The sequence below is a fragment of the Vicugna pacos genome, chromosome 13, assembly GCF_048564905.1.
Source record: "Vicugna pacos chromosome 13, VicPac4, whole genome shotgun sequence".
In the NCBI taxonomy this organism is placed as follows: Eukaryota; Metazoa; Chordata; class Mammalia; order Artiodactyla; family Camelidae; genus Vicugna; species Vicugna pacos.
In genome coordinates, this window is record NC_132999.1 from 34,383,476 (window position 1) to 34,410,263 (window position 26,788).

A 26,788-nucleotide genomic window follows, 5' to 3' on the forward strand; every position below is an offset into this window, starting at 1 on the left:
TATAAACTTTGTTCATCTTATGCTTTATTTTCAGATTCTTTTCTCTCCCTGGATACTTGCTCTTTTCTCTCTTGATTATTTCTCAAGACCTTTCGTTAGTTTTCCTGTTCTCTGGGTATAGACATTTTCCCTGGAGTAGGACGTTATGAGTCATTTCGCCTCTAGCAGCTTTTTGAAATTTCTTCAGTGAGCAGTATGTACCAGGAATTAGCGAACTTTCTCCTAAAGGGCCAGATTGTAAATAGTTTAGGCTTTGTGGGCCACATACAGTCTCTTCTTTTGGCATATTCTTTTTTGTTTTTTAAACAACCTTTTAATATGGAAAGATCACTCTTAGTTTGTAGGCTTACAAAAATAGGCTCTAGTTTCCAATCCCTGATCTATACTAACTTTCTGAAACTATGTTTTGCATATCGCAAACTTCACTAGATAGTCCTTGAAAGAAGGATTCCATGTTCAAATAAATTTGGCCAGTGTTGTCTACTATATCATACTCTTGGAGATTTATAAGGCTTATTATATTAAAGATTTTTTTTAAGGGTACCAAATGGATTTTTTTTTTACATTTTTTATTGATTCATAATCATTTTACAGTGTTGTGTCAAATTCCAGTGTTCAGCACAATTTTTCAGTCATTCATGGACATATACACACTCATTGTCACATTTTTTTCTCTGTGATTTATCATAACATTTTGTGTATATTTCCCTGTGCTATATTAAAGATTTTTAAAAGCCCTTCTGTAAGCTTTTTTCTCCTTAGAGCTCTGTGGATTTGTGTGTGTTGTATGTGTTTGGATTACCTACTTGTAGTTCACAGAACTAGCTTCTCAATTCCTGCCTATATAGAATTTTTAGATTATCTCCTGGTGATCATAATTTACAATCAATCACAGACATGTTTTTCATTACTTTCCTCCAAATTTACTCATTTGTCTACACCTACTAAAATTTTCAATTAAAAATGTTTTGTATTCTTATATGATTGGATTGTGAGTTTGAAATTTAAACATGTAAAAAGAACCTGGGTATCTGACTTCTCAGCCCTTTTCTCTACTGTCATGTTATGACACTGCTAACTTCTTTTTTCTCTTAACCAGGAAAAGTGGGTTGAAGTTGCTTCAATGAAAGTGCCTAGAGCAGGCATGTGTGTTGTGGCAGTCAACGGACTTCTGTATGTTTCTGGAGGTCGATCTTCTAGCCATGATTTCTTGGCCCCAGGTACCCTGGACTCAGTTGAAGTTTATAACCCTCATTCAGATACGTGGACAGAAATTGGTAACATGATCACCAGTCGCTGTGAAGGAGGTATTGCTGTACTGTGAAATAGAAAGCATAAGAGAGCACAAAAAACATTTTGAAAATACAAGATCTGACCTGTTGCAAATCACACTAGTATTTGGTGATCAGACCCTTTCATTCTATTGAGTTTTTTGTGAATTGGGTAGATAAATGACTGAAGAATGATTTTTTTTTAATCTGAGTAAGAAGTGATATGGAATATGTCCTAAATTAATAAAGAGCTCACACAAATTTGCCAAGCTTACCAATATAAATTCTGTTTATGCTCTAGAATTGTCCAGTTAGGGGTAGAGTTCTATTTGTAAAATAACAATTTGCTAGGAGCTTCTTGGCAAATAGCCCCTTTAGCTGCTTCTCCAGTACACTTCGTGCTGGAATATGACCCTTATGTGATGTAAAAATGTCAATGAAACACTTTTAAAATGTCTGTATATTCATGATTCAATCCAGAGCACATTTTTCCATGGCCATAGTTTACCCTACAGAGAAAAGCTAATGAAACAACTTCCTACTTTTATTTTAATCCAGGAGTTTTCACTAGCCTCAAACTTATTGGCAGTAGATATATGGGAAATATCTAGCTATTTATATAGATAGCTAAGTTTTTGCTTGTTGATAACAACATAAAAAAATCTTTTGCTCACTTATGTTTTTGTGTTGATGCTGGAATGCAAGTTAGGTATTAATAGGAGGTTCTTAGTGACAGTCTTTTATTGCGATAGGATGATGTAATGGATGATAGAGCCCAGATGGTTATATGCACCTATTTTCTAAATAGTCACCAAAAATATCTGTTTGGCTTTGGGAAGAGGGAGTTTTATTAGATTATCAAGTTTCATGAAGCTTATTTGTACTTGAGCAAGTCTAAGTGTGAGCTGTAAAACTTTTTATAGACCCTAACTCATAAGTGTCAGTTGAAAAGGCTGATCCAAAACTGCTTCTCAGAACTTCTCATTTTCCTCCAGAGAAGCATTCTAAAGAATTGTTCTCTGTCCAGTTCTGAGAGGAAGATTCTTCATATACATTCATTACTTTTAAGTTATTTCTACTAGTCAGCCGGAGCCACATGTATTAAAGGTCTTATACATTAAGGTTTACCTAGTTGTTCAGGATTTGATCTGCATATTCCTGACTTCCCCTTTTCTTTAGTAAAGTCCTTCAGTATATTGTTACAAGCATCAGCAGCTTATTTAGATAGAAAACCTTCGGTAAGCATTAAAGACTCAGGTAGCACTCACATCCAAAATATTTGGATTAATCCACAAGGATACTTTCTTTCATAACTTAATCATATGCATATATTAAGAAAAGCTTATGTAGTACAAAGCTCTGTGTCCCTTTCTTTGGGATACCCTGAAAGTCTACAGATGCCTGGTTGAGATCTGTAAAATGTCAAGGAATGATGTATCAAGATAATTTGTAAAAAAAAGAAGAAAAAAAAAAAAAGAAAAGAAATAAAAAAAGAAGAAAAAAAAAGAAGAAAAAAAGGAAAAAGAAATAAAAAAAGATAATTTGTAAACTATTTAGGCTCTAATTCATGTGCCTTTAATATTTCTAGTTATAGAGAATCTGCATTCTGGTTCAAAAGAGATTTACAAATTTCCCTATAATTTAATTTTCATTATTGCCTGGTGCCAACCTAAAATGGGATATGAAGGGAAGCTGTTTTGTACTGCTTTGACAGAAGTGTAATCAAGACAATCAGTGTTTGGGCTTAATAAACCCAGGCAATCCCTAAAAACAGGTAATTGTAAATATGCTTATTTCCTAGGTAATGACTGTTTGTTTTAAAAAGAATGTACTAATAAAGTATCCTGATTTTTTTTTTTGCTTTTCCTTGTATTACTTATTAACTTAGTTTACTATCAGCATTCCTGGATTATCAAACTGTAGTAGAATTGCTCAGGTTTTTTAGTATGTTTTAATTTGAGGCACTTGCACATTTAGTTTTACATTTAATTCTGTTTTCTGAGCAACTATTAACATGATGTTCCTCCAAAATATTTAACAATTCAATATGCTTCTAAATATCCTGTCCACTGTTCTTAAAATCAAATGTACTTTAAAATCATAATGTAATTTGCAAAATGCATTTACCTGCATTTGTTTAGTGAAATTGGGCAATTAGCCTAAAAATATGACTTGCTTCTATCCTGAAAGATAATGAATTTGAGATCAGAGAAAAGTTTTAAATTTGTATCGTCCTTATGCAGTTTAGGAGAAGCAAAGAAGCAGGCTTCCTCACTGAAACACTTAATCTGAGAATCTGAGAGAGATCTTTTGAAGAATATGAGCTTTCTTTCTTTCAATATCAGGCTTTCTTTCAGTATTCAATATCAGTATCAGTAAACTATTCTGTCCATTTGTAAAGAAGTATCATGTGATTTCAGCCACAGGCTTTAGCTGGTAAGCTTCTCAATGATCAGAACAAGCTATAGCTCTATAGTGTTATATTTGTTTTCTAGGGCTGCTTTAACAATGCACCACAGAAATTTAAACAACAGAATTTTTGTCTCACAGTTTTGGAAGCGTAAGTCTGAAATCGAGGTGTTGGTGGAGTTGATTCCTTCTAAGGGCTAACTAAGGAGGGATCTGTTCCAGGCTTCTCTTTGGCATGTAGATAATGGTCTTCATGTTCACATGGTATTCTAACTACTTGTTTATCTCTAAATTTTCCCTTGTTATAAGAACACAGGTAATATTACATTACAGCCTACCCTTATGACCTCATTTTAACCTTATTACCTCTGTAAAGACCCTATCTACAAGTAAGGTCACATTCTGAGATACTGGGGATTAGAACTTGAATGGACAATTCAACCTGTAACAGGTGTGTAAGAAAGTAAACAAGTTACCACTTTAGATTCTGATCTCTTCACAGCCAAGAATCACTAAAGTGGAAATCATATGTATATAATTCACTTATGAAATTTAAGTTACCTAATATTTGAATACATATACAAAGATAACACACACCAGGTGATATATTTGTATTCTTACAACATTTGAAATGTTTTCCCTTTTTTATGAGACTCAGCATCTCAAGAGACTAGGTTTTCAAGTTAGAATTCAAGGTGTTGCTTTTGTTGTTTTAAAAAAGCTTCTCTGTGAGTTAATTTGTAAAACTAGATGGTCCAACTCATTAGAACATTAAGATGGCTCCAGCTTGACTAGTTTCCTACTTGTATGTAGTAATGGCTTTATTCTTTTAAATATTTTTAACCCGCTGGTTTGGAGGTAAGTTGCATCTATACTCCGCCAAATAGCTGATAAAAACTGGAAAATGTGTCAGGCTTTTCTTGAACATGGCTTCCCCTTGTGACATTGCTCCCCACTGACTTCAGAGCCACAAATCTTTTCAGCTCATATACCTAGGTTATACCAGGTAAAATGAGCTTGGAAATGCACTTCCCAGGGGCAAGTGCAATGACCGCTCCACTGGAGCCACTGGAACAACCTATTATTTTCAGACCCTCACAGATACAAAATTTTCCTCTTAAAAAGTGGGAGAATGTGTGTATGTGTGTGTGTATGTGTTTTCAGTGATCTTAAAGCTCTAGCAAAAAGGATTTTTCATCTTTTTTATTTTACATTTTTCAAAACAAAACATTGAAACTATTAACTGGCTGACTATTTAATTCATAAAAAGATAATGAGAACTGTAACCTAATGACATGAAAAGGCCTTGTTAGGGATTTTCAAGCTGCTTCTCAGTGATTCCTGTAAAGATTTCTAGAAATGAAAACTAATTTGTGAAGAATAAATTACCATTGGTGAGGGAAAAAAAGAGCTAAACAGAAGGAGAAAAAGGTGATGCCAAAACACAGCCTTACAAGGTTTCTAGCCAACATCCTAACGTCATCTACAGAGTTTTATATTTATTCTGTTCGCCCAGGTCTCTTGGGTCCTTTCTCTGGATAAATATCTTTAACTAGTAAAGTTATTACAAATGAAAGAAAGGCCACTAAAGTGGCTACTATCCTCAGGGCTTTGAACCAATTGGGATAATGTGGCAAGAGAAAAAGTTCACTGTGTAATGCTATTGCCAAACCTATTATTACTGTGACTATAGCTTCACTGAGTCTCTCAGAAATAAAGAAGGCAAACCATGAAAACACAACAGGAGTGAAACTATTAGCTAAATTGAGGAAGTCTGGCTTGGCTGGACTACCTTCTGGCAAAGCAAAACCCCATCTGATCCCTCCCAAGAAAGATAGGAAACTGGCTCCATAAGCCATCTGAGTAAAAGCTAATATGGGGATATAAGTCTTTGTCATCACCATGACCAGTGGTGGAGCAACGAAGGGGATTAGTCCTGCCAGAGTTATGTATAACGCTGGCTTTGGGCTGTAAGGCAGGTAACTGATGGTGCGTGGTGGCCTGGCTGGAAATACTGCTTGCTTTTGCTTCTTCTTAAAGCTGCACGGGGACGTATGATAATACTGTGTTTTGCTCATATACACTGGAAATGATGAGAGAAGCCAAGTCCTTGGAAACAAAGGGGAAAAGTTCTGCTGGAGACATGCCTTGACAGAAAGTATGTTTATTCTTCTGCTAGCTCCTAGTCTGACTGTAGAAGGATACTTCAGAATCTGTAGAGAAAATAAAACCAGAAGACAAAAAACAGATTAAAAAAAATCACCAAATGTCTTAATCCCAATCTGAAACAATACAATAACAATCTGCTTTCTGTTAATACACTGAACTTAAAGAAAGATTGAGCTACAGGGTGATGTTGTTATTGGTGGCAAAGACTATCAAACAGCTATACAATATGCAAAAGAAACTACTGAATAGAAACCAGTGATAAGTTTCCGCCTACCACTAATCTTATCCTATGAGAGAAATAACTGAAGGAGAAACAGGAAAAGACTAGGTCTTTAGTTTTTGGCATTCTCAACTGCCTCTTCTATTTATAAACTGCAAAAGAAGTGGTACTAACTACTGTGGCAGTGCTATTTTATGTAGAAAAAATTAAGCTTTAGACACTGCATACTATTCATAGCTTCATGCCTTTCTACGCTGTCTCTGCCAGAATTCTAGCTTACCACTTTTCTATCTAGGGAACGTATCTTTCAAAATTCAGCTTGAAGCTTTCTCCAGTCTGATTTAATGCTTCTATATGTAAGTACCCTATGCACACTTCCATCATAATCTCACAGTAAATTAAAATCATGTTTACTTGTCTGTCTCAGTAGACTCGAGAGCCAGGATCATTTTTTCTTTGCCTTAAAAAAAAAAATCCCCAGTGCTTTTCACGGTACATGGCCAAATCAATAACCTTTCCTGTTGATTCTGTGCTTTAGTGAGCAGATTTCATACTTCAACTGATGAACAGATCAACAGTAACTCAAAAAATGTTGAACAAAAAAATGAAAGTCATTTAAGAATCTTGGTGATTACTCAGAATGCTAGGAATGATTCCATCTTGAGGCCTTCTTTTTCCTTTTGTCTAGAATGTTCTTTGAGCTGCCTGCAAGGCTCATTCCCTCACTTCTGACCACCCTGTTTATAAGTGCAGTCCCTAAGTCTGCTGTTCCCTATTCCCCGTCCCTGAGCTATAGTTCTCCAAAGCACTCACCACTTGACAAATTAAATATTTCACTTGTATTTTATCCACTTCCCTGGAACAACCGGAATGTAAAAGGGTAAGGATTTTTGTCTTCTTTTTCACTGTTAGTGAAATTTCACTATTAGTTACAAAGAAATGCCTGGAAAGTAGTGCTCAAATATTTGCTGAATAAACCAACCTTTGAAGGTGCTTGAGAAAACTTCTGGATGAAGTGAAGCATACTGGGTCCCACTGAAAGTCTCGCTAAGGAAGATGCCAGGGCGTTCTGATTAATTTATTTTTACAGCTAAGTGGAAGGGCTGAATCAGAAGCATGTTGCTGTGTACAAAACAAGATGTCAATTTTCTTCATTTTATACATAATTTTTTAAAGTAGTAAGTAGGGGGAATTTCTTCTATATAACAGTTTCCTTTGAGAACAATCATTAATGTTTTCAAAAAATCAGTAAAACATTAAGTAAACAGATCCTTTTCTTCTCTGAACCTTTCTTTTAGCTTTTGCTGTTTGGTGTAGCAGAAAGAATAATTCACAGAGACAATAGACCTGGATTTTACAACTACTTCCGTGTTTCCCAGCTGTGTGACCTTAGGTAAATTGCTTCACTGAAGTACCAGCTTTATTGTCTTAAACACTGAAAGTCATAGCTTCTCTGTTCTCTTTTTTCCCCTTAGTTATCTATTTTGTGGCTTAGGAGTTTACAGCTCAAAATAATGATAGCAGCAGCCAATACAATTTAGCTGTGAACCAGGCACAGTAACCAGGTGTTTTACATGCACTAATTCATTTAATACAGTGACCTCATCAACTTGGTGCTGAGAGACAGAATAGCCTGTTAAGTAAGAGTGCAGACTTTGGAGTCAAACAATGTGGATTGGAAACCTGGCTCCACCATGTATTAGCTATGTGATCTTGGGCAAATTATTTAACCTGGCTAAGGTGGAGTTCACTCACCTATAAAGCCTATAGTAACTACATAAGGTCACTGTAAAAACTAAAGTTAATACATGTAAAGAGCTGAGAAATGTCCCTAACACAAAGTAGGCACTCAAAATATACTATTATTCCCACCTTACACAATGTAAGCAGCTAGTAAATGGATGAGTGAGAATGTGAATCCAACTCTGTCATGTTTATGAGTCTGATTCTTAACCACGAGAATGAAGTGTCTAAAAATCCAAAACATAGTTTCTGCTTAATCTAAATATTTAGTGAACTAATTTCTTGATCACAGATCTTAGGGCTGGGTCGAGAAATTCTGTATACCAGCCAGTCAATGTCTTCATTCTATATTTAAGGAAGCAAGTAGACGTTAAGTTATCCGCCTCTAAGTAGATGTTAGATGATACCCACATCCACCTCCTGACTCCCAGACACATATCGGCATGGCCGCGTAAGGGACTTCAAGACCACCCCATTAAAAAAATTGAACCTTCCGAACTCCCTGTGCACTGTGACATGTGCTTTCCAACTCAGGAGTATTAAAGTGAAAAAGAGACAGCTTAAAGCCCAGGGAATGGCAACTGGTGAGGGAATTAAAGACAAAGAGCTAAGGGTTAATCTGCTCAGTTTAGGTGAAAATGCTCAATATTTCCACTGCCCCAAATGAAAGTTTCAATCTGTAAACCTCAGAGCCGACAACAGGGAAAAGGGGGCGGAGTCTGGACGCAAAGATCCTCGGGAAACTGTCCGACAGTCTCTCCGGCTTCAGTTTACTCCTAACCCTCTATACCCACCCTTCCCAAGCTGCACCAGTGGCAGCAGCCCTACTACTTACTTGCCAGCGTTGCGCGGAGAGGTGGAAAACTAAGCTGCAAGAATAGCCCGGCACTCTGGAAAAGGCACTTCCGGCAGATGGGGTCAGATGGCCCCCCCACTTCCTGAGAGCCGAGAAAAATGAGTTCGGGTGGGGACTCAACCACCACTAACTTGTTCCCACACCGGGTTTTTCTGTCGGGCTATTTCTTTAAAATCAAGTGGAAGCCGGCTTTTTGAAGTTTGTAGAGTTCCTGAACAGTTCTTGCTTCTCTATTCCAGGTTTCCCAGCCAGCCCAGGGAAATATGACCCGCAGAGTTCGGGAAGGTAGGGTGCAACTACTGAAACAATGTCAGTGAAGATAGCGATTTGGAGTCTAGGCCAAGTATGACTTGGCCAAATTGCTTGCCATCTCTGGAACTCATTTTTTACTTTGCATAATAACAGGGTTTCTAGGATCTCACTCCTTATACTAGGATCCTGAACTACTAATGCTATTTAAGAAAAAGAAAAAAACTTTCCACTTCATTCTTTCTGCTGGGATCAGGAAACTTCATTAAGAAGTAAAGAGCATAAGGGGCGGGACTTTCACTGCCATGAAAGGTGTGGTGATAAGAGCCTTGGGCTTGAAGGTGACCCGGAAGTTAGATCATTCCTCCTGTCACCTTCTGCTTTAACTTTTATTTGTAGGTTGTGTGACCTTGAGCAAGTCCTTTCCTTTCTCTGGGCCTCCATTTCAGTATGTCAAAGGAAACATCATCAGGCAATTTGCGCGTCATTCTAAAGTCAATAGGAGAGTCCAAGGGGCCCACGCTAGCCAGTTCATCCATTCCTCTGGATTCCGAGTAGTCTAGCTTTCCGAATGCGGGTCATCATATGGCTTAGCTTCCTGTGCAGAATTGGCTCACAGCGAATTCTTCCTGATAGTGATCCCTTCTAGTTTACTTTTATTTCCATCTCTTGTCATGGCAGCGCCGCCCCTTCCCGTCGTGCGATACCCAATGAGACTTTCGGTCAGAGAAACAGCTTCTCCGCCCTGGCACAGGAGCAGGCTCTGGCCAGAAACCCGCGCGGCACTGGGACAGGGGCGTGACGCCAGCGGTCAGGCGGAACTACCACTCCCAGCGGGTAGCGCGTCGGGCCCAGCAGCGCAGGCCTCTAGAGCCCAGGCGTGTGGCCCGTTGGGGGCTGGAGTCTTAACGACGCGCGTGAAGGAAGGAAGGAGCCGAAGGTGGGAAGGGGTCGGAAAGCAGACCATCCCACGAAACCGCTGTTAGTACTCGTAAAAGTAGTTGGGGGAACGCATGCTTTCTCAGAGGTGGGGTGTGGGGAGGTGCAGAACGAAGGGGCGGGGAAAAACGGGTACACACATACACACCCACTCACACGCACCCGGCCCTAGTGCCGTGCAAGGGGATTTGAAGGGGAGTACCAAACTCGGCTCGTCTCCGCCTCTGAGGCGGCGCGAGGAGAGAGAGTTCAACTGTGCAGAGGGGCGGGGGCGACCAAGCGCCGCCGAAAGCCGTGATGGAGGAGGCTGGGGGCGGGGCAGGCAATAACTGCCGTTCACGGGGCGGAACGTTGGCGGCGTGTGGCGCCTGCAGGGTCACCGGAACAGGGCTCATGCGCGTGCGCTCTTGTGGGCGGTGCGAGTGGGTGGGCGTGTGTGAGGCGGGGTCAGACGGGGGCAGGGCCGGACTGGTCGTAGCTCCTCCCCCTCCACCGCTCTGCCCCTCCTGGGCCTTGTGGGCCGGGCAGCCATTTTGGGAAGAGCTTTGTTATGGTTGTGGGCTCTACACCTCTGCCGGATCAGAAAGCTGGGGACGCGCCCCTCAAACGCCGCATCTTGTCTGGAGCTGTAGCCCCGCCGCTGCCCGGTGAGTGGGAGTTCCGGACCACGGGGCAGTAGGGGGATCTTGAGTCGTACGGCGCGGGGCTCCGCCTGGTGCCTAACCGGCCGGCTGTTCAAACAAGTTGAAGGGGGCTCTCACACAGGTGGTTGGGTGTAGGTCGGCCTGGGGACCGAGCGCAGAGCCCACGGGTCGTGTGATTGGGACGGGGCACCGTTCCCGGCACGTGGAGCTTTGCACCCGAGCGTCACCGCGACTTGCCAGAGCGCTCCTACTTCAACTTTGGTCTTCGGGTCGGAACGCTCACCTGCGGCTCTCTGGCTCCTCTCCAGGCGTTCCGGCTTGTTGGTGGTTGAGTAGCTTGGCTTATGGGTTTCTTTTTCTTTCCTAAATTAGAGCCAAGGGCTTTTGTTATCCAGTGATGGGACACCTAAGGAAAAAAGAATCTAAGTCAAATGGTTAAATGTTGGGTATTTGAGGGAAAAAGAAGAGCTTTAACTTCCTCTGCTCCCCCCCCAGCCTTCCAGTTCCCCTTCGTAGCGAGGTGTTTTCGTTTTTCAGATGGTCTCTCCCCCACCTACCAGCCCCCACCCCCACCCCAGAAGAAAAGCTGGTCAATCTTGAAGTGTTCTAAAGAGAATTTGTTTCTATTTAATGTCTACCTCTCCCCACCCCCGTGAAATTGAGAAGAAAGACTGAATCTAAAATGGCTGTAGCTTGGGGAAGTGCCCCGAGCTCGGTAAATTAAATACATTAACATGTCTTGAATTCTTAGTTATTTCTCTTAAGGGAACGATAACTGGATCTTTTGATCTTCTTGCAGTTGGTGTCTTATCTTGAAGAGTCCCTGCTAGGTAAAAACAAAGGTGAGGCTAAAGAAGTTTGCTTACTCCAAAAGTTTACATAAGAGTGGGTGCGGTTTTGTTTTGTTTTTTTGGTAGTTGCTTATAGTTTTGAAATTGTGCTGTGGTGTTAATTTTATCAGGCAGCTTTGTGCTCTGAGGTTGATTTGTCCTGTTTTTTGAAATACTTGCTCTTAACCTTAATATTTACCGCTAATCAGGAAAAAACAGAGTTAATGGTGGCTCATGTTTTACTGTAGTTACAGAAGTCACGTTCAGTGGAAATCCCATCCAAGTTATTGGTAGTCTTCAGTAGACTTAGATTTATAGTTTGGTGGACTGCTGGCATTTTCTAATGTCTTTTATGTGTAATACCTGAAAGAAAATCAGAGTGCTGTTTGAAATATTTATTAGGAGAGTGTAAGGCAACAAGTGAAAACAAACTTTAGATATGGAGTGACTGATTGTTGTGCCCTTTCAAACAAAAGGCTGTCTTTTTGTTTGCTGCTTTTTTGTTTTTAGCATTAGATCAAGAAGTTTAACTGAAAACAAAAAGACATAGAATAGAAACCTAAAACAGTTAACTTCAGTATTTGGGAAAATGTCTGAGTTTCAATTTGCAACCTGTCTAAAAGATAAAATAATCAAATGCTAATTGTCAGTGAGAACTTTGGAATTAATAGTAAAATAAACTTGTCATCTTGCTTCCCTAGGGAGTCAGTTTCAATTTAGGTCTCTACATTCCTTCAATACAAAAGTTTGCTTTTGTCCATTCCCCTAGGATTTTTGTCGTTCTTAAATTATTTTGGTGGTTTTACAAGACAGACATTCGAAGTGCTTTACAGAAATTACAAGTCATTTGCTTTGTGTTTTGCCGTTGTTCACTATTGGACCCATAAACTTGGATGAGACCTTATTACTCTGATTTGTTGGGGTGTTGCTCAAAACAGATTGTGCGTATTGATATAAATATTTTCTAGTTGATTTTGAATACTATCTTATCAGAGCTTTTGAAATTGGGGTGGAGTGGAATGTTAGAGAGCCATTTTTATTTCGAATGAATTCAGCTAACCAGTTTTCTTCGTCAGTGGCTATTTGACACGTTTCTGCTTATAATTTTTAAATGATCAGTTAAAGATAAAACATAATTTTGAATCATACTTCAGAAGATTGATATCTTTGTTTTATGACTGAATTGTATGCACTTAATAACAGTCATAACTCTAATGTACTAGGGGCTGACTTTTGCTTGAAGTGCTTTATATTTAATAATTTATTTCTATGAGGTAGATAATTGTTTTGTCCCTATTTTTTAGTTGAGGAAAATAAGTCCAGAGATTCATCCAGCTAGTAGATAGCAGATCCTGTATTTAAACCTAAGCAATCTGTTTCCAAGTCACTGTGCATCCTTTTAACCATGAAAATAAAAGTAATACTATTGGAAAGATGAGATGCAAAAAAATTTTTTAAGTATCCCAACTGAAAAGTGGTCCATGGAAAAGGCAAATTTTGGTGCTGTATGCATTTATGGTTTTTCAAGGGGGTCAAATCTAGGTGATGCATAGAAAAACATACTACTTCATAAGTGACTATAGTTGCCATTGTCTAGAATTAAATGTGTTTGTGCTGAGACCTAGCTGCCCAAGTAACTCCAAAATCAGGCTCCAGTTTTTATTTATTTCCCACTGGTCTGCTCAAAACAAAACTGGCTACTCAAACTTAAAATAATTCAGTGAGAGAAGCTGAACTTTTGTCCACAGGTTTATGTATCTTAACTAATGAGGTAAAATATTGCTTGTGTTATGTAAGTTTAATTTTTACAGGCGATTACAAATATACTGGGCAAATATTTAAGGAGTCTAATAGGTTTTTCTTTACTAAAGCAAATAATCAGCCTTTAATTCATCTGTTGGAAAAATTATTTTTCATTTTTCAGGCAAAACAGCTCCATCATGATTTTAAGAAATACTTTCTTTTAAGAAATGCTATAGGCTATACTATGGTGCTAGTTCCACTGTGTTTAAGTGCTACGAATACCTAGTGACTAAAACATTTCTGCCACCTAAGAACTTAGTTTAACAGATAAGCACAAAATTTTTCACAGGATAGCAACATTAGAAAGCTATCTTTCTTGGAGGAGCTGATTTCTGGCATGCTCATTAAGTTTACCTTCCCTTTCTATGATAAAACTACTTTGCCTTATATTAACTGGAGTCAGGCTAGAGAATAACCAACGTGAAAAAGTTTCAGTACACTTTTCAGAGCAGTAGGTCTACTTATGTGGAATACGTTTTGTTTGATTGTTTTCAGAAATAATCGAATTCATTTAAATTCAGCTATACTTTAAATTTAGATTGCAAACTCTTATTTCTGCTGATTGTAAGTTTAAACTGCACTATATAAAAAAATCCTCTACTGAATCATTAACTATCCTTGAAATATACAAGTATGTTGAAAAGATGGTTTGGGGGTTCTTTGGTTAGTTAATTAAAAGGTAGAACTATTGCAGTGTTACAGCTATGTGTTTATTAACTTTGCTTTTTAATTAGTCTTACCAGGTATGATGGGAAGGGGAGTGGGAACCATTTATTGTGGACTTCATAAACTAGAGGTTGTAGTAGAGTCCAAAATATGTGATCTCATTATTCCTTAAAACACTTGTTTGGAATAGGTGATATTAACCCTTCTATGAGTGAGTGTACAGAGGATCCAAGAAGTTAAGTAATTTGCATAACATAATGAAAGGTGGGGATTCGGACAGCTTCCTTTCATTCCAAAGCCCAGTTTTCACCACATCATGTAGAGAGATGGCATGGTATGGTAGTTAAATGGGCAGCAACTTTATAGCCTGGGTCTGAATCTCAGCATTGCCACTTCATAGTTTTATGACCTTCATGGAGTTTTAGCTAAGATTTTTTGCCTGTTTCTTCCTCTGTTAAATGTGGATAATAGTACCTTCTCTTAGGGTTATTGTGGTAAATGAATACAGTGCTTAATACAATACCTGACTGTTGTAAATGCTTCATAACTGTTAAGTAAATTGTTTGAAATTGTCTTTAATGAACATCCTTTTAACAGTTGAGTGAAATTCAGTGACATCTGAACAGATTTTTGCACGTAGAACTTTTGGGGGTTTTGTGTTTCCTTTTTCTAGATATTACTTTTCTGTTGACTTCTCGTTTATTTGATTCAAGGTCCAGGTCCCACACACTGAATTAATTGACTGATATTCTTTCAAGCCTCTTAGTTTGTATGTTTCTTTTGGTTTTTTCCTTGCACTTTGTTGAAGAAACCAGGTCTTTGTCCTGTAGTTTCCCACATTCTGGATTTTCCTGATTTTCTGTAAATTGGTAGTTTTTTTTTCCTGGTTTGTTCAATGATTCTCATCTATATCATTTTCTCACAGTTTCTCTATTGAGCAGTATAGAGAAATTGTATTAGTTATTTTCTCTCGATATGCTTGTAAAATGGAGTGTTTGTTTGGTTCTGTGTCCAATTCAGTATTAACTTTTCCAGGTAGTTTGTTTCTTGTCCTTTTTTTTTTCCCCAACCTAGTATTTATTTATTGTACTAAAAATTTGAGCTAAATGTGCTGGGCTTGCAGTGGTTTTGTTTTCTAGTTTTGGTTACTAGTGAATAGTTTTCTTAGCCTACTTGATCTAAAGATTCCTTTTCTCAAAACTGCATCTTTTTTCTATTGTTTAGCCCCCCAACCCCCAAACTTTTAAGCATTTTATTCTTAACATTTATTGTGTACTCAATATAGACCAGGACTCCCTCTTCCCCCTCCGTTTTTTTGTTTTTTGTTTTTAAATTTCCCTGGGGAAAACATCCAGGCACTATTCAGAACACTTTACATATATTCACTCATTTAATTGTCAAGTTTCCAACAATTTCCAAATTACAGATAAGTGATTTGAAGCGAAAAGAGGTGAAGTGTCTTGTCTATAGTCACAGAGTATATGGTAGAGCCAGCCTGATCCAGAGTCTGCTCTTCTAACTTAAAAGTAATGTTTGGATTAGAAGCTGGGTTTGTTCTTGAAAAGAGATTTTTAGATATGCTTGTGAGTAAAATGAAGGTAAACTAAAAATGTATATTTTGCGATATATTAGTCACTACTTTTTAATTTCTCAATTATAAAAACTATATCGTTTTTAAAATGTAACAAATAGCCTATGTACTTATATTCAGAGGAAACTGAAGCCTTTCAGGGCCCCTGTAGCTGCAAATATTTGATAAAATTTATCGCTACTGAGTGGCTTGTTTGTAGTGTAGTTTATTCAGTGACTTTTGGAGCAAATGGTACAGAAACAATTTTCACTGGTTCCAAAACCTTATAGTCTCAGATACTTGCATGAATCTAATTCAGTTAGTTATCTGAATTTCACAGCCAGAATTTAATCTGTCAGATTGCTTCAGGTGATAAATGTACTTTTGTAACAATAGTGTGCTTATTTGAAACCATTGTGATTCAAATTAATTCCATTTCTGTCAGGATAGTGTATAGGTATGGTGGTAACAAGTGCTTGTAACCTTTGAATGGCAGTTGGGAAGGAGATACCTGAGAAAGGTTATAAATTTTACTCTTGAAAATTTTTTACTTTGTGAAATTATTTTAAGGAAATTCTTTTTTTCTTGAAAATGAATCAGAAGTCACAGTGATTAAAGGTTATTGCTAATGGGAAGACAGACAAGCTTCCTGTGTTGGACATTTTACTGATTGAGCTTTAATGAGGTCCTTTGTTGTTTCTTTTGTTTGTTTTCCATTTTTAACCCTATTTCACCGTGGCCTTTTTTGAATCTTACTAGGAAAGGAAACTAGAAATGAAATGTAACTTGTATGCATACACACATACACTTTCTGTCCTGGACCCCTGGTAACCATGACCCAAACTGTGCCAGTCAAATACGCTTGATTGGGGACTTGAATCTGGAGTGAGAGAAAGGAGCAAGGACAGTTTACAGTTAATTCCATTGGGTGGTGGCAGTGGCAGTGCATCGGGCAGTTTCCTAAGAGACTCTTGCTGTGGTATAACCTTGGTTGGTGGTTTTGATTATTTAGCTTTACTTGATTTTTATAGGTTTGCCAAATCATTCATTCTCTGAACTCCCAGTATCCTGCTGATAAATTCCTTTTCTACTTAATCTACCTAAATAGAGGTTTTTTTTTTCAACCAAGAACTCTGATCTGTAAAATTGACTAATAAAATTCGCCCCTTTCAGAAGATACAGTTACTGCCTCTATTTAGGGTAGTCTCCTAACTCATAAAGTGAAAAATTGCCATGAATGTCTTTTTTAAAGACAATCTTAGACAAGAATTTTCCCTTTTATCCACTCCCAGTTCTTAAAAGCAGTAGTTCTTAACCTTTGAAAACTTATCTGGGGTAAAGCCTGGTCACCATAAGTTTATTAAAGCTCTCTGTGTGATTCTGTTTTTTAATAATTCTTTTATTATTGCAAAAGCAGTATATGTGCTGTGTAGAATATTAAGGTATATAGATATGGAAAAATAAAAACTTGACATTCCTATCATCCAGAAGTCACTACTGTTAACAACTTTTCGTGCATTTTCCCCCAGAGCTTTCTCTAAGTACATGTATGTAGGTTTTTATTTTTATTTTACTAAAATGAGATCAGTTTATAGCTTGCGTTTTTAATCTGTGATGCCCACACTCCATGTGTGTAAATGTTCATTTCTTCCAATATCTTCCAATATCAGATTTTCCTAACTGATCCTAAAATATGTTTGTTACAGCTGGCTATCCAAACTAGTATCTGATCCAGAACCTTGTGCCATATAACACTTTAATTTCCGTATATCTCTTTAATCATGCTTAGTCCTTATTTTTCAGTGACACTGGCTTTGAGAATGGACTGGTTGTCATGAGAATAGTTTTGTACAGTTGAATTCTTGTATCATTTAGTTTGTTCCTTTCATTCATGTATTTTTCTCTGAAAGTTCACAGCAGAAAACTTGATGGATATACATCTAAACATTTTGGCTAGAATATATCATAGCTCTATCTCATTTTGCATCGTATCATAAAACACATAATACCTACTAATAGGTTGACCTATTTTAGTAATGCTAAGATTGATCCTTGAATTAAAATGATGATAGCCCAATCTGTATGTTAAACAGTATGTCTTCCCCCTTTCAGCAATAAACTAATTTGTGTGATGTTGGTCGCTTACCAATCGTTGGTATTTTTTTAAAACACAGCTTTATTTAGGTAATTTACATAACGTAAAACTTACCTGCTTTAAATGTACAGTTTTAATGATTTTTTTTTAAGTATTTTCACAGAGTTGTACAACCATTGCCACTATCTAATTTTAGGACATTTTCATCACCCCAAAAAGAGATCCCATAAACCATTAGTACTCATCTCCTCAGCCCTCGGCAGCCACTAATCTACTTTCTGTCTCTGGATTTGCCTACTGTGGACATTACATATAAATACAGTATGTGGTCTTTTTTTGTCTGGCTTCCAGTCACTTGGCATAATGTCTTTAATGTTCATAGGTATAGTAGTATCAATATTTCATTCATTTTTGTTGCCATATAATATTCTGTTGTATGTATATATCACATTTTGTTTTTCCTTTCATCAGTTGATGGGCATTTGGGTTGTTGCCTTTTCAGCTATTATGAATAATCCTGCTATGAACACTCATGTCCACATTTTTGTGTGCAAATATGTTTGTCTTTCTTGCATCATTCTAGGAGTGGAATTGCTGGATTATATAGTAACTCTGTTTAACTTTAAGAAACTGTTTTCCAAAGTGGCTGCACCATTATACTATACACCATACTGTATATGATGGTTTCATTTTTCTCCATATCCTCAGCAATACCTGTTATTGTCTGTCTTTGGTTATAGCCATCCTAGTGAATATTTTGATTTGCATTTCCCTCATAACTAATGATGTTAAGCATCTTCTCTGTGCTTATTGGTCAGTTGTGTGTCTTGAGAAGTGTCTTTTCAGATCATTTGCCCACTTTTTAATTGGATTATTTGTCTTTTTGTTGAATTGTACAAGTACTTTTTTAAAATCCAGATGTAATCAACACACAACTTACTACTTTCAGTTGTATAAGATAGTGTCTTGATAGTTATAATATATATTGCAAGATAATCACCACAGTAAGTTTAGTTAAAACCTCTCACCGTGTAGTTAGATTTTTTTTTGTGATGAGAACTTTTAAGATCTACTCTATTAGCAACTCTCAAATATACAATACAGTATAATTTACTATAGTCACCATGCTGTACATTACATTCCCATGTCTTATTAATTTTATAATTGGAAGTTTATGGCTTTTGACAGATTTCACCCATCCCACCTCTGGCAAGTCACCAGTCTGTTCTCTGTATATGACCTTGGTGGGTTTTTTTAGATTCCACATTTAAGTGAGTTCATACGGAACTTGTCTCTGTCTTATTTCATTTAGCATATTACCCCAAGGTCCATCTGTATTACTGCAAATGGCAAAATTTCATTCTTTCTTATGGCTGAATATTCCATTGTGTATGTCTATGTATGTATGTGTATACACACACACCACATTTTATTTATCCATTTATATATAGATGGACACTTAGGTTGTTTCTATATCTTGTCTATTGTAATAATGCTGCAATGAATATGGGAGTACATATATCTTTTCAAGTTTTCCATTTCCTTTGGATAAAAACCCAGAAGTGGAATTGCTGGATCATATGGTAATTCTATTTTTAATTCTTTGAGGAACCTCCATACTGTTTTCCATAGTGGCTGCTCCAGTTTACATTCCTATCAACAGTGCACAACAGTGCACATTCCCTTTTCTCTACATCCTTGCCAATACTTATTTCTTGTCCTGTTGATGGTAGCCATTCTAACAGATATGAGGTGATATCTTATTTTGATTTCATTTATTTTAAATACAATTTCCCTTATCAGATATATAATATATAAATCTTTTCTCTCAGTCTGGGTTGTCCTTTCACTTTTCTTGATGGTGTCTTTTGAAGCACATTTTTAATTTTGATGAAGTCCAATACATCATTCACCTAACCTAAGATCATGATTTACTCCTGTGTTTACTTTTATTATGCTCAGGCCTTTGATCCACTTGGAGTTAATTTTTGTATATGGTGTAAGATATGAGTCCACATTCAAAAAAAATTTTTTTACCAGTGGACATTCACTTGTCATGGCACCATGTTTTAAAAAGAAAATTTTTCCCCATTGATACATCTTTTTATATATATATATATTTTTTTGAAGTATAGTCAGTTTACAATGTTGTGTCAATTTCTGGTGTACAGCACAATACTTCAGTTGTATAGGAACATACATACATTCATTTTCATATTCTTTTTACCATTTGTTACTATAAGATATTGAATGTAGTTCCCTGTGCTATACAGTATAAACTTGTTTAAATTGTTTCTTTTTTTGGTTGGGGGTGAGGAATTAGGTTTATTTATTTGTTTTTAATGGAGGTCCTGGGAATTGAACCCAGGACCTTGTACTACCACTTGAGCTATACACCCCCCCCACTGATGTATTTTGGATTTCTTCTTGAAAATCAGTTGACCGTTCTTACATTTATTTCTTGGTTCCGCTCCATTGGTCTCTATGTCTATACTTACGCCAGTATGCAGAATTCAACCCCTTTATGTATTTCTCTTTGATTGCATAGCCTTGAGTCTTTCATTCAGAATTTGGTATTGATAATTCTCTTGCATTTTAAAATGATTTTGCTTTATATGACTATATCCCAAAATTGATAGTGTTATTCATTTTTAAAACTTTATGTAGTATCATATAGTTTTTAACTTCTACTATTTTTAAATTCTGCTTTGTGAGAGTCATTCATTTTGCTTACATGTATCTCATGTAATCATTTCCTGCTATATAGCATTGTGCAGATATACCATAATTTAGTCATTCTATTGGTGGACATTTAGGTAATTTAGTTCTTTTGCCTACTATATGCAGTTCTGTAGCAAACATTCTTATATATTTTGTCTTATCTTCATGTGTGATAAAGGTTGGTGGGTCATAGAGGTTTCACTTCAACTTTGTATTTTTTGAAGTGTTTTCCAAAGTGGTTTTGTGGTTTTACACTCCCACCAGCAATATATGAGAATTTCTTGTTGCTTTATATTTTTATCAACACTTGATAGTTTAGGATTTATTTTTGCCATTTGGTAGGTATGAAATATTATCTCATGATTTGACTCAGGTTTTAAAAGTATGAATTTATGAGTAGTTCAGGGTAATATTTTAAGTAGTGCTTTATTTATAATACTTCAGAACACTTCATTATCACGTGCATATCTCTTATGGGCAGGGTAATATGTTAAATATCCAGCTATATTTTTTGACAGAAATAACTTTGTTGTCATTGAGTTTGTACTAAAAATAAATTTTTTTTGTTTATTGGGTCCCAGTTATATAATAGCAAACTTCACTTATTGATATTAATAACCATGCTGTTAAGTATTTTCTTAACAGACAGATGTTATAATGGAAAAAATCTTAAAGGTAAATTATATCCCCCTTGGTTCATTGAAAGACATGCTCATATTTCATGTCCTTTAGAAGTTCTTAGATAGAAATTTGTTTCCTCTGAAATGAAAAATTAATACCAGGGTAGAGTATGACTTTGGGCTCTTTCCTGTGATGAAGTATCAACATGAGGATTAAAAATAAATTAAGCAAGGTACCAGAACCCTGGAGTTCTCCTTATTGAGGACTTGGGGGGAAAACTGATACACAGTTAGAAAATGAGTATAGACTACTGTAGAGTTCCTCGGTCCTTTAGAGGAAGTGAAAATGGTAAACATTTAAACCTAATCATGAGATTTGGAAAGAAAACATTAGGGCCAGTGTATATCTGAAGATATACAAAGTTAATAGTCTTAGACTCTGCAGTTTAAGGAATAAGGAATGTTTAAGAAGAGCTCTTAAGAACAGATAAAGGAGATGCTAAATTGATGGAGTTGTCAGCATCTCTTTAAAAAGAAATTACTATTTAATGGTCATCCTGTCTGTACTAAGAGATTATCCCATTTGTTATTAATCCCTACCAAGCATAGGGAAATAAATACATAAACAGGTAAATATAGTGCATTGTGATGAATGCTTGAGTATAGGTATGTGCGTGATATAATGCTTCCTGAAGTAGGAATTAATTTAAGTCACTCAATTAGAGGTGACAACTGAAGACTTGAAAATGAATGAAATAGTGAAGAGATTCCAGAGAAATTAGAAAAGTGCTTGATCAAAGCTTGTAGGTAGCCATTATATTTACAGAGCAAAAGGAAAAGAGAAAAGAAGTAATCACAGTGGAGGGAGAAGACTAGGATCTCTTGGTGCAATGGTTGCCACTCATGCTGCTCTCCGACAAAGGATTTCACCAGCCCTTTGTGAATATTATTAGTGTAAGGATGCCAACTTCCCTCACTCCCTAAGGTGAGTTGTCCTTTCCCCTGAGATTTGTCTTTTATGGCATTATTGCCTCTTCTTTTAAGAAATGATAGTAATAGGATTTTTTTTTCAGTATTCTACTAATTCAAATAAAATTGCTAACCTGTATCAGCCCTTGAAACATATTTTGAGATTTTATAGTTTGTGTAATACAAGCCTGAAAACTTCTGGTCTAATGATGTAATGTCATGGAAACCAGTAGAATTTTAATATGGGATTGGTCCAGAAACATAAACAATGTAAGCCGTTGTAGGTGGTAATTCATAAGTTACTGAACTTTGGAAGTGTATTGGTCAGGGTTCTTGTGGAGAACAAAAATGTTCAAAAGTATGGTTTTATGTGACCCACAGTCAGTTACATGGATAATGAACAGCCTAAGTAAAAGTTAGTTGGATTTGACTGAGATTGGAGTTTGGGAGTTGGGTACAGGTCATGGAGAGAAGAGCCAGAGTTGAGGGAGTAATAATGATGGACTGGGTAATTTAAACTACAGAACTCTGTGAACTAGTCTCACTTTAAATTCATGATAGCTTACAGGTATAGACCCTTTTTGTACTGGGAAACTACTCCATCTCCTTAGATTGTTCACTCTGCAGCTCCCATTTCATACCCTAACTTCTCAAACCTGTAACTCCCTCCCTTCCTCCTCCTACCCATCCTCAGTTTTAGCTGAAGGTCTTCTACTTGATTGAGAGGATGGAAGCAGTTGGGATAGACATTTTAAACTCTCATTGCAGTAATACTCAGGTACTCAGCCTTCCCAGCTGTGTCATAAATGAAATATGTGCAGACCTACTGAAGGCTGATCTCTGCTGTTGCATCAGATCTCACTGCTCTTCACCTACTCAAGGACATTGTTTTAGCAAGTTTCTGCATCATCAGTTGCATCTGGTTTTTCTTTACTGGTTCAGTCCCATCAATGTACCAAAAACACTTCTTTTAACCACGCATCTTCTAGCCACTATCCCATTTCCTGGTTCTACAGCAACACTCCTCAAAAGAAATGTCTCTACATGCAATCTACAATTTCTTGCCTTTACACCCTCTCCAATCAGGCTTTCATTACTGTCCCCATCCAACAAGGTCACTGATAACTTCCATGTTGCTAAATTCAATGGTCAGTTCTCAGTCTTCCATCTCATTTGATGGCTTTTGATATAGTTGGTCATTCCTACTTTCTTGAAGTACATTTCTGCTTATCTTCTGAGTTCCCATGCTGTCCTGGTTTTCTAGTATACCAAAATTCCTCTGTCTACATTCACTTCTTTGGTAAACTCATCTACGTCCATGGATTTAATTGAAATTTCTATTTCCAGTCTATACCTCTACTGTAGATTCATATCTAGCTGCCTACTTTATATCTCCACTTAGATGTCTGATAGGCACTGAAAAGTTAACATGTTCAAAAAGAGTTTCTTTGTCATTATTTGTGGAATCTACAGTGTAGTAGAATTACTAGAATTTAGCAAAATGGCTTGATACAATTTATACCAGTAGTAAACTGTATTACCATTTAAAGGAAATAACAATAGCATAAAAATATAAAGTATTTAGAAATAAGTCTTTAAAAAAGATATATAAGATCTTTTGGGAGAAAATTTTAAAACTTTATTTAAGGATGTTAAAGAATACATAAATAAGATAGTGACCATGCTCATGATTTAGAAGGTATATCATAAAAACGTTGGTTCTCACATACTGATTTAGATTGATTCATTGCCATTCCAAGAAGTGTCATAACTGTCTCCTACCCCCAATTTGACATACTTGTTTTAAAATTGATATGAAAGAGCAGAGTGCCAAAATAGCCAAGGCCTTCAATAAACTGTATGTTTTTGGAGAGGCTTTGCTGTACTATATATATCAAGATATTATAAAGCCATTAATAGTTAAGACACACATGGTTGTAGTGTAGGAATAGATAAATAGACCGATGGAATAGAAGTTTGGAAACAGACCCATACATATATAGAAACAATTTTATAATTGAGCTAGCTTTATAAACCAGTGGAGAAAGAATGGTTTCAGGACAATTAGTTGCTCACATAGTAAAGAATGAAATTGAACCTGGACCTCATACCAAGTACATATCAGCTCCAACTGATTGATGCCTTAAATATGAAAGGCAAAATGATAAAACTAAGAAGATAACATATGTAAATTCTTTGAACCTTAGAGAAGAAAGGCTTCTATACATTAGATGCAAAAATATAAGCCATAGAGGAAATGATAACAGCTTTGATTACATTTAAGATGAGAACTTGTGTTCATCACAAGACAACCCAGTGAAGTTGGAAAAGATATTTGCAACACCTGCAATCAGAGGATTGGGGTCTATTTTATTTTCTTACTTCAAATAAAAGAAAGATCAGAGACCAAAAGAATAGTAAAAAGATGAGAATAGATATTTTACAAAAAAAGGAAACACAAAGAGATGGTAAATAGATTAAAAGATACAAAGACTGCAGTAGGTCATTTTATAACCACCAACAGATACCTGGCTTGGTGAGGGTGTGGAGCAAATGGAACTCTTAAAATAGCCACTGCTGGTGGTATTAACTGTGACCTGATTGGAAAGCACTATAGAATTACCTTGTGAAACTGAAGATGTACTACCTGTTAGCAGTTCCTTCATTGATGTATTTACTCATTCAGCAAATATTTATTGAGTACCTACTGTGCTAGACCAGTGCTCTTTGTGCTTTGGTTCAGTGGGAGACAAAAACAAATGATACAGGTGATCAGTGCTATAGGAAAATGTTACTTACTTAGAATGAAAACAGTTCAGTAACAGATCACTTTCTATTTTTTCACCTTTTATGATATAAGTTCTAAGAATGTTATATATGGTTTGTAAATCAGTGCCACTCAGTTCTTTGAATCCTTTGAGAGTTACTTACCAAAAAATTAATAAGCAGTCCGTCATCAAAACTTATGAGAACTAGGTTATATACCCGTTTTTAATTCTGTGGTGTACACAGATCGTAAACTACCTGATCTATGAAATGATGTTACAGTCATTAGATTTCTCAGTTTCTAGAGGATATACCCAAAAGCCCTTATCAAAGAAGGCTTATCAAGTGACTAAATTATATTTATTACTCTTGTATTTAATTAAACACCTTGTTTATGGAACCAAAATTAAGCAAGATTGGTTAAAAATTAGACATTGCATATTTTGGGTTTTCCCATAGGTAATCAAAAAAACATTGGAGCCAAATAGTGGCATTATAGAGGTAACTTGAATTATTGTATATAGTATAGATAGAATAGAAATCTCATTTCATGGTTGAAGGCATGCTTATAGTTATGCTTTTGACAGAATTAAAATGGTATGTCAACATCTGAGAGGGAGAAATTACTTGAATTAATTTTTTTGCTGTTTACAAGTTTAGGGCATTATATCCTATATTATTATTTTCTTTTTTTGAAGTATAGTTAGTTTACAATGTTGTGTTAATTTCTGGTGTACCTTTTCCCTTAAGTTATTATTACTTTTTTACTGAAGTCTAGTTGTAGAGCATTACATCCTAGATTGCATTTCAGGAACATTTGTCTCACCTAATACATAGATAAGTGTTCCGTTTTTAAGGATGCAATTTATATTGCTGGGAACTTTTTATTTTTATTTATTATTTTTTAAATTTTTTATTGATTTATAATCGTTTTACAATGTTGTGTCAAATTCCAGTGTTCAGCACAATTTTTCAGTCATACGTGGACATAAACACACTCATTGTCACATTTTTTTCTCTGTGAGCTACCATAACGCTTTGTGTATATTTCCCTGTGCTATACAGTATAATCTTGTTTATCTATTCTACAATTTTGAAATCCCAGTCTATCCCTTCCCACCCTCTGCCCCTCTGGCAACCACAAGTCTGTATTCTCTGTCTGTGAGTCTATTTCTGTCCTGTATTTACGCTTTGTTTTTGTTTGTTTTTTAGATTCCACATATGAGCGATCTCATATGGTATTTTTCTTTCTCTTTCTGGCTTACTTCACTTAGAATGACATTCTCCAGGAGCATCCATGTTGCTGCAAATGGCATTATGTTGTCTGTTTTTATGGCTGAGTAGTATTCCATTGTATAAATATACCGCATCTTCTTTATCCAGTCACCTGTTAATGGACATTTAGGCTGTTTCCATGTTTTGGCTATTGTAAATAGTGCTGCTATGAACATTGGGGTGCAGGTGTCATCCTGAAGTAGGGTTCCTTCTGAATATAAGCCCAGGAGTGGAATTCCTGGGTCATACGGTAAGTCTATTCCTAGTCTTTTGAGGAATCTCCACAGTTTTCCATAGTGGCTGCACCAAACTGCATTTGCTGGGAACTTTTTAAAGTAGTAGAACTCACAAAGAGTCTTAAAATTAGTCAAATGATTATATGGAAGGAATGAGTAAATGTTCAGTGAAATACTTGATATATGACAGTGAACCAAAGATTTTCACTAAAGTAAAAATGAATATAGATTTATGGTATCAAATCTTTCAACAAAAGTTCTTTAAAACGTTTCTTTATGTCTTGAATAACTATTCAAGAAAATGTAAATCCCCAACGTGTTTAATATGTTCCCTTTTCATATTTTCAAACTTTATAATATGTTCCTTTTATTCAGAGATGTAATGTTGATCTCTTGGAAGTAAATTTTGAGGATCTTTTTACCCTCAGTAACTTGGAATCATGCCACGCATGTAACTGGCACATATTCTTAGTGCAGGTAGGACACAGTCTTAGGCACGACTGATTGAGTCCTCTCTGAGCTTCACAGTGGATTGGCATTTCCCAAAATGCTTCACCAGGAGCATTGCTACAATTCTGTCACCTAAATGTAATAATGCTCTATACCTGACCCACAACCTTTGTGCTCTCATCATACTTGCTCTCAGAAACATTCTTTGATATTAGTAAGGGGACCAGGAAGTGAGGTCATTAAACAAAAATTGTCATCACCCCTGTCTCTACAAGAGGAACACTCCA

General features: G+C 36.5%; 3 protein-coding genes across 9 annotated transcripts in view; 2 read left to right on the forward strand and 1 right to left on the reverse strand.

Annotated features, from left to right (window-relative positions):
* The window catches only part of IPP (intracisternal A particle-promoted polypeptide), a 56,435-nt gene that overhangs the window by 23,288 nt on the left and 6,359 nt on the right, over positions 1 to 26,788 (forward strand). For 4 of the 6 annotated variants that reach the window (XM_072974532.1, XM_072974534.1, XM_072974533.1 and 1 more), the window contains 3 exons: positions 1,100 to 3,045; positions 7,368 to 7,462; positions 8,908 to 8,953. In XM_072974532.1, coding sequence (XP_072830633.1) covers positions 1,100 to 1,324 — 225 coding nt within the window. In that variant the 3' untranslated portion in view covers positions 1,325 to 3,045; positions 7,368 to 7,462; positions 8,908 to 8,953. Of the gene's footprint in view, positions 1 to 1,099; positions 3,129 to 7,367; positions 7,463 to 8,907; positions 8,954 to 26,788 lie in introns of those variants that run through there. The other 2 variants (XM_072974536.1, XM_006200428.4) reach the window with 2 other exon arrangements.
* Positions 4,869 to 8,784, reverse strand: TMEM69 (transmembrane protein 69). Of its 2 annotated transcripts, none has more exons than XM_006220236.4 (3): positions 8,648 to 8,784; positions 7,052 to 7,191; positions 4,869 to 5,893 (listed from the first exon to the last, which is right to left on the reverse strand). In XM_006220236.4, exons 2-3 carry the CDS (start codon positions 7,091 to 7,093, stop codon positions 5,180 to 5,182), a joined length of 756 nt encoding a protein of 251 aa, XP_006220298.2. In that variant the 5' UTR covers positions 7,094 to 7,191; positions 8,648 to 8,784; the 3' UTR covers positions 4,869 to 5,179. The 2 variants fall into 2 exon arrangements, with proteins under 2 accessions (XP_006220298.2, XP_072830640.1); XM_072974539.1 differs by having other exon boundaries at positions 7,052 to 7,116; positions 8,648 to 8,716.
* Positions 10,334 to 26,788, forward strand: part of GPBP1L1 (GC-rich promoter binding protein 1 like 1) — a 46,862-nt gene continuing 30,407 nt past the window's right edge. Inside the window, exons 1-2 of the mRNA XM_072974538.1 lie at positions 10,334 to 10,503; positions 11,300 to 11,342. The gene's annotated coding sequence lies outside the window, so the exon portion shown is untranslated. The remainder of the gene's footprint in view (positions 10,504 to 11,299; positions 11,343 to 26,788) is intronic.